The 8341-nt window shown below is 32.5% G+C and overlaps 1 protein-coding gene across 1 annotated transcript; it reads left to right on the top strand.

The window, feature by feature from the left end:
- The first annotated feature begins 3750 nt into the window (after nucleotides 1–3750).
- On the top strand, nucleotides 3751–4464 carry LOC149888204 (histone-lysine N-methyltransferase SETMAR-like). The gene has a single exon (XM_090089028.1). The coding sequence runs from the start codon at nucleotides 3751–3753 to the stop codon at nucleotides 4462–4464; it is 714 nt and encodes a 237-aa protein (XP_089945154.1).
- Nucleotides 4465–8341: the final 3877 nt, after the last annotated feature.

Below are 8341 nucleotides of genomic sequence, written 5' to 3'. Positions count from 1 at the left end.
GCAATTTGAATCACTTTTTCTTTAATTCATTTACTTAAAATGCTGTTATTTGAAGCACCTTTTTTAAATTTATTCATTTAAGAAGATACTGGGGGGAAGGGGCTGATTTGTTAAGAGTTTTTTATTTCTTGTTTTTGTTATTGAAAATAAAAAAGTGAAATTTTTTAAGGCGCCACCTTTTTTTGGTTTAGGCCGCTTTAAAAAATATTTAGGAATGATCCTACGAAACTTAATGCGGCTCTTATTTCTAAAATGCCTCAAAAAAAAGGAATTGTTTTGTATATTGATGGTTGTTAACTTTGTAAAACTGACGTTTTGATTTTACTCGATCAATGTCTTATTCCCTTAATACCGACACTTTAAACACACTAATCAGGTGCTGATCTGAGAGGTGGCGTATTCAGTGCCCCAACCCTATCATTTTAAGAGCGACAGCGAAGAACGTTATAAATTCTATCATGGACGTATAAGAGATGGACCTGCAACTTATTGTTTCACATCAAAGAGGTCGCAGAAATCAGCGAGTCATGTGAGTTTCCGACTAACTCTAAGTTTTCCGCTGTCAACAAAAAAATTTATTAAAGTGGTTGCCGACAGATTTAAAACAGAAACTCTTGTCACGAGGTATCAGTTTAAACTTTTATGGCATTTGTTTAACAAGACTGTTAAGGATAAAGTAACTACTTTACGTGTTGATGAGTTACTAAAGAATTACACCAAGGTAAAAGGAAATTAGTTGTCGGTGCGAACAGATTTTTATCATTTTTTCAAGACGAACATTTGTAAATTTGGGAACCTTTTTGTATAATCAATGATAAAGTAGACCTCGAAAGATAATTTTTAAATGACTAAAAGAAGTATAGCGAAATATAAAAAAGCTTAAAAAAATTTTTTTGTCAAGATCTGCTTTCTTTCAATTCCTTGGTCCTTCATTCACCAGCCTTAATTTTGTGTATTTTTTTTAGTACTTTTTCCGATGTCGCCATTTTTTGCCTCAACTACTCTATATGCTCCATGATATATATTCCACTATGCATTGTTTTTTAATAGGTGCATTTTCAAATGGGCTTTTTTATAATTATTTGATAATGCAAAACCTTTTAAAAAGTTGTTCAAATTTACAATTACCTTGCAAATATTTCATATATATTTCACTGTGCTCTAGGTAGCTATAAAACTAGCTGACATTTTGTATTATTTATTATACCTCAAGTTATACATGCACTAAAGTAATCAAATAAATGATCTTAACTTCTTTTAATTATCCGCATTATTTCTTAAGATATTGCGAATGTCTAGAGTCCCCGCGATACCCTAGACATTTATAAACATATAATTAATAAAATTAATTTTTTATTTGATAAATTAATTTTTTTTATAAGATTAAGCTTAAAACTTGGTTCTTCTGTTATCTTTAGTAAGTAAAAGGAAGTTGATGTGACTGGTTAGGCGAGATAAAACATTTTCGACAATTCTGACAGACTTTAAGAGAATTAAATTTCTATTATTTAAAACAATAGATTTTTAACAATGTGCAACTAGTAAGGTTTGCAAGAAAACAATAACGTTGCACATCCATCTTTTATACGTCCATGGTATCTTCACAATCTTGTTGTTTTTAAATATTGAAGCCAAAATCAGTTTTACCCATCCTAATTTTTGTTTACAGGAAATTTTTTTCCATAGAACTACCTATTATATTCCAGGTAGCTACAACTATCACGCACTTTTTTAAATTGCCCGCCAAAATTTGTAGACGTCCGTTGATGTAACTCTTCATTTAAGTTTTGTAACCCAAAATTGGTTCTAGATAAGCACACAAAAATGATTTTTCAAGGAAAAAGAGAAGCTTTAGTAGCAATGTAAAAAACCCAAAAATGTTGCAAAAAAGTTGCAAAATCAACTATTTTTAAGATAAAATGTATTCTTGAAGCATTTGAACAACCTCTGAAATCTAGAAAACAGCAAAAGTGTAAATTGAGAACTCCAGAGCTGATTCTAAAAGTCAGAAACAAGATCGCCTACAACCCATAGTGATCAATCAGAAAATGTTGTCAAAATTGACCTGAAGGCTAAGTCAAGAGCCAAAACAACTCTTGACAGAGAGGTTGAACACTTTAGACTCGACAAGTGCAAGAAATCCTAATGTTTTCTGAAAAAATCCAGGTCAGTTCTTCTTTTTTCTGATGAGAAATACTTTGCAGTTAACAAGACTTTTAATCGAAGAAATGACCGGTTACATCTAAACCATACCTGCTAGGGATGTCTCAGAACATATTAGGAGTGTTGGGTATTCAAAACATCCAAGTCAGCTGATGGTTTTTAGACTGGTAGCATCAGATGGCGAAGAAGAAAAGTTAAATACAACTGTGGAAAAACGTAAACACGAAGACGCGTAAATGATAAAGCGATAACAAGAAAACCTAAAAACAATGATCGGAAAAGACACATACAAGATGACTCGTCTACTCTTCACATAACTAAATGATAAAGCAAAAAGAATTAAGTTAAAAACAACAACTGAGAAAAGACGTCAACGTGGAGACTCGTAAACGATAAAGCGACAATTAGAAAAGTCAAAAACAACAATCAGAAAAGACTTTTACACGATGATTCACCGATCTATCGCGTAAGTAGACGATAAAACGGAAAGAAGAAAAGTTAAAAACAACTGAGAAAAGACGTAAACACGAAGACTCATCAACCTGCCATATAAATAAATGAAAAGATATCGCAACAGGAAAACAAGCAAAAACTATAAAAGCTCAAAAAAGAAGGAGTCTAACAGTTAAGTGAGGCATTAGAGTTAAGTGAGGGATTAGAGTTAAGTGAAGTTAAGAGTAGAGATTTGGAGAGCGAGTGATGAGTATGGTCGTCTCTTTAGAAGAAGAGAATTAACAGAGAAATTTAAGAGAATAGAGTTTTTAAGAGATTTAAAGAGGATTTTAAAGAAGAGAAAGAACTTTGTGATAAGAAGAGTACTTTGATGAACAAGCAGTTTTATAAGCAGTTTAATAAGCAGTTGAATAAAAGAAGAAAAGAAGAAGATTTTAATATTTGCTAAAGAAGAATAATCAGAGGATTCAAATTAAAGAAGAGATATTTGTAATAAAAGAAGATACAAAAGAAAGAGGAGTAATTGATATAAACAGTATTGAACACTGCAAGAAGCGTAAGAGAATATTATCTGTATTATATAAAAATTATAAGAGTAAGAGTGCTATTAGTATTAGTATAATCAAAATATTAGTATTAGTATAATCAAAAAGTTCGTATAATTCGTGTTTTAATATTCTTGCCAATAAAATTTTTTATAGATATTCTTAACATAAACTTATGTACATATATGCTTAATAAAATAGATATTTTTAAATTTAGATCATTTAAATAATTAAAGCTATAATGCAAATTGACAAAGTTAGTATTAGATTGTTAATTGAGACTTGTCGTCGTAATCAGAAGTCTCCATCTGGTACTCACAAATTCATAACTACTGCCTGGGGTGAGGATGCAACTTCCATTCAAACAGTATACAAGTACTATCAAAAGTATTCTACATCAAACATAAGTGATTATAGTCAGTTTTCAGATGAATTGAGGTCAGGTAGACCCAGTACCTCAACAACTATAGACAACATTGAGATCATTCAACAACTGCTTGATGAAGACAAATTTTTAACAATAGAGCAAATTTGTGATGTCGTAAACATTTCTTTTGGTTCAGTTTATTCAATAATCACCGAAAAATTGATGAAAAGATCAATTTGTTCACAATGGATTCCATATGGCCTCACCCAAGCAAATCAACAAAATTGGGTTGAATTTGCGCATAAATTTCTAACCATCCTACGAGATGAATTGAATGTTGAACGACGTCTAATTGTTGTGGATCAGAAGTGGATTTACCACAGATCGATCGGGTACAAACGCAGTAATCGCGCTTGGATTTCAAAGGGTGAAGAAGCTCCGAAACGTATCAGGAGATCACAGTTTGATGCAAAAAGTATGGCAATTTGCACTATCTCATTTGATGGCAAGGCCTATGTTGAGGTACTTCCAAATGGAAAATTGGTCAATTCAGAAGTGTACATGCTTTTCCTATCAAATATGCATTCTAATTTTGTCAACAAAGGCATGAGAATAGTAACATGGAACACAATGCTCCTTCAGCACGATAATGCCAGGCCACATGTGTCTGCTGCAGTCAGAGACTTTCTTGCTGAGAAAAAAGTCACCCGTGTCATTCAACCTCCATATAGCCCCGACTTTAACTTGTTGGACAGATATGCTTTCTCTTCATTTGAATTTTATCGCAAGGATTTGGATTTTAAGACAAAGGAAGAGGTTCAAGAAGCCATGGAGACAAACTTAAGGTCACATTCACATGATCATATGCAACGGCAACTGGAAAAACTGAAAACAGATTTAAATGAGATTATTTTGAAGCATGGTGCCTACTTATGATCCACTCTTAATTTAATTGTTCTATGCTTATTCTTTGTTATAAAAAAAATTGATTATATGAACTTTTTGATTGACCCTAGTACCATTACACATTAATAGAACATTTATTGAGTTTTATTATATTATAGAATATACTGAGGACGGCGGTTATAAGTTTAGCCCTTTTAGATTAAACCTTGCCCATTCCTAACCAAACTATCCCCAAACCTCGCCCTTACCTAACCAAGCACTCCCCAGACCATCACCCTCGATCCCAACCTCCATATACCTAATCCACATAACACTAAACCTAAACCTTCCCTTCCCCTTACCTTCATTAGCTAAACTAAACAACAAACTAAACTTTAAACATTAAAATTAAATAATAAATATAATTGAAACATTTAAAAACGCCACCCTCACAATATTACAATAATTCGTACTTCTATAGGTCAAAAGCAACTATCAAGACACATCAGATAATTGTTCAAGATGGTGAATCTTGTCATACCTCAAAAACGAACTCAAAACTGACTCAGCAATAACCTTAACTTCTGTCTCGAGGAAATGTGGCCTCCCAGCAGTCCAGATTTAAATCCTTTAGATTATTCAGTCTGAGCTAATGTTGAAACAGAAGCTTGCAAGCAGCAATAGTCTAATTTGAACTCGTTGAAATGCTTTCTGAAGTTATAATGGAACAAAATGTCAGAGGACTACGTTAAGAAGACCTACTTTTAATTTAAAGACTTTTAATTTTGCTAATCCTGAAATTTGAACTCATTTAGTACAAATATTCGTATTTGAATTTTTTTTTTTGTTATTTGAAATTCAATGTAATAAAGAAATTGAGTTGAATTGTTTTGGTTATTTATACTTCTTCGGGTGTTTCTACGGGTATTCTACGGGAATTCTACGGGAATTCTACGGGTATCAAGTATCGGGTATTAAAAATAAACGGGTATTACCCGACTTAAAAAGAAACGGGTATTTTATAATTTTTGGGTAGTTACCCGAATGTTTAAATTTGGGTAATACCCGAAACAACTACCCGGATCCGAGTTCGGGTCTCGGGTCCCTATTTGTATCACTATTTATAAAAGTAACTATTTGAAATATAACATAAAAAAATCAGCTTTATTATTGTTAAGTCCGACTTTTTTTTTTTAATTAATCCGACTTAATTATTTTAAATAATAGCGAAAATTTTAAATGTACGATTAATTATTTTATCATCTCACATCAGTTCAATTATTCAATTTATATTTTGCATTTAAAGTAAACATTTATTTTTTTTTTTTTTAAAAAAAAATATATTCATTAATTTTGTCTGAAACTATATATTTATTTTAAGTGTTCATTACGTAGCTTTTTTATATTCGTATCTTCTTTATGCTCTTATAGCTTCTGATGCTTTTTCTCTGAAGCAATGGATTTTGATGTTCTTGGTGAAGTAATCACCCATCATGTTATCATTCCACCATCCCTGGTAACGTTTCTCCACCACATTTTTAGAAAAACATTTACCGAGGAGGATGACATATCACAAACACAGTTTACCTTGTCTTAAACCAGAAGGGTTTTCTAGAACATTCAAGTTTTTCTTGAACATCCACTGTTTTAACAAATTCTATACTGTTTCTCTGATATTTTTAATTGCAAAAGTATATAATAAAAATGATAGGGAAAATCACAATAAATATTTACTGTTACTCTATTAATTGTAACCTTTTTAAAACGCACTCTTTTAAATTTTGGATTACTGGAGATTAGTTGAAAATAGTTTTTATGGTCTAAAACTTAACGCTCAGTTTTTTTTTTTTTTTTTTTTTTCATATTCACACCAACAAAATAAAGGAGCAATAGAAAAAAAAAGTTGTCTCAAAAACTGACACGCAAATATGTTCATACAATTTTGCAAATCTTAAAAAGTTATTTGAAATTTTTTGAACACACCAACCAGTGTGTACTATCAGAAAAACGTTATTGAGCACACTTCGATTAGCCTTTCAACAAAACATTTCACAGTCCCACTAAAACCATCACAAAGACTTTTGCCATAGGACGTTCTAATAATAAATAATTTGACTACAGTATGATATTTATTATTTAAGTAAGGACCCGAGACCCGAACTCGGATCCGGGTAGTTGGCACGGATATTACCCGAAAAAAATATATCGGGTAATTACCCGAAAGTTGGCTCGGATATTACCCGAAAAAAATATATCGGGTAATTACCCGAAAGTTACTAAATATACGTTTTTCTTCAAATCGGGTAATACCCGATTGTTCTTAACACCCGATACTTGATACCCATAAAATACCCGTAGAAATATCCGAAGAAGTAAAAATACCCAAATCAATTCAACTCAATACATTTTTTACATTGAATTACAAATGACAAAAAAAAAAAAAAAAAAAAAAAAATTGAAATATGAATAACTGCGCTGAAGGAATTTAAATTTCAGCATTAGTAAAGATAAAAGTAGCCAGGCCAATTTAAATCTTAACTTTGAACAAAGGCAGATTCAAATTCACGATCACGCATCTCTCCTCTGTTCCACCAACTACTCCTGTTTTGTTTTTGAATGTTGCTCCTCCTTTGTAAACCTAACAGTACTGATGGACACTTTTGCTTGTTGCAGCAGTTGAATTAGAGAATGACCTGGGGCACGTCATTCTCTATTTCAACTGCTGCAACAAGCCAAAGTGTCCATCAACACCGTTAGATATCTCAACAGCTCCATAAGATGGATTTCGGGTAAGATCTTTATCCTCCTTACCGTCAGAGTCCCAAAATGCATTGACCTTAGTTGACTAAGTTACTAGTTGCGCCACGAGAAGATTTTTTAATATAGATTTACTACAGTAAATTCGAGAAACGAAATACTTCCTCTCACAAAACCGTAGCAACCGAAACCGGTGTAATTGACCCCCAGTTTCAGTTTTGCAACTTGTTAATTACCCCCAGTTTCAGTTTTGCAACTAAGCAATGTTTTTTAAGTATTAATAAATGATTAATTACTTAAAAAACAATAATTGATGGGTTTTTCTACTTTTTAAAAAAGTTTCTGTACACAATTACAACTAGCTATCATTCAAAGTTAAAATGGACAGACGTTTAACATTTAAGTCAAGTCGGCCATCTAGTGCTGTAAGCCACAGTGATATGTCAAGCCGGACTGATAGCGAAATGAGCCAGAGGAGTGATGGAGAGGAGATGATAATGCTTGACAACTCCAACCAGGGAGAAAGCCAGTGTTCCTATGATAGCACTGTAAGGCCTCGAACTCCTAGCCAGAGAGACAGCCAGCTTGCCACAGGCAACATTGTCAGCCTGTGCAAGTTGCCTGTGGCAAGCTGGTAAAAAAAACAAAAGAAGTTTTTAATTTTTTTTTTAAGATATCCGACTATCGGAATATCGATTATTGGACAGGCAAGTTAGGAAAACTATTGAACTATCGATATTGGACTCAAAAAAAAGGTAGCGGTTGCCCAGCTCTGGTAATAACACGCAATTCAACATCTCAATTTTGTTTTGAAAATGAAAGGTTCTTCAACCGCAGGGTGCCAAACCCAAATTGTTTGATGGATAAAAGTTTTTTTTACTGAACTGATGTGGGCCGCACATATAAAAATAATGTAAAAAATTATTCAAACAGTTTAACACTGCATAACATTCTTTATCATCTTACAATGAAATGAAAAAAATGTGTCACTTTTTGTTTGGTAATGTTTCGTTTGGAAAAAAAATTCTTTGCGATATGTATCACCAAATGCTGATATGACGTACATTGCCAAAGACTTTTTATCTCAAAGCCTGATTTTAAATCTATAAGCTCCATTTTTAAACTTGAAGGTGAACTTAGAGCCACCAAATTGAAACAACTTTCGCATGTA

Source organism: Hydra viridissima, unplaced genomic scaffold (assembly GCF_058129835.1).
Source record: "Hydra viridissima isolate aposymbiotic clone 2 unplaced genomic scaffold, HvirCarnegie_v1 scaffold_5, whole genome shotgun sequence".
Lineage (NCBI taxonomy): Eukaryota > Metazoa > Cnidaria > Hydrozoa > Anthoathecata > Hydridae > Hydra > Hydra viridissima.
The sequence above is the reverse complement of the archived record's forward strand: the minus strand, read 5'-3'. Positions and strand labels throughout refer to the sequence as shown.

What these genes read in the sequence shown, in the direction of transcription:
- LOC149888204 (XM_090089028.1), top strand. Translation starts at nt 3,751, where the DNA reads ATGAAAAGATCAATTTGTTCACAATGGATTCCATATGGCCTCACCCAA.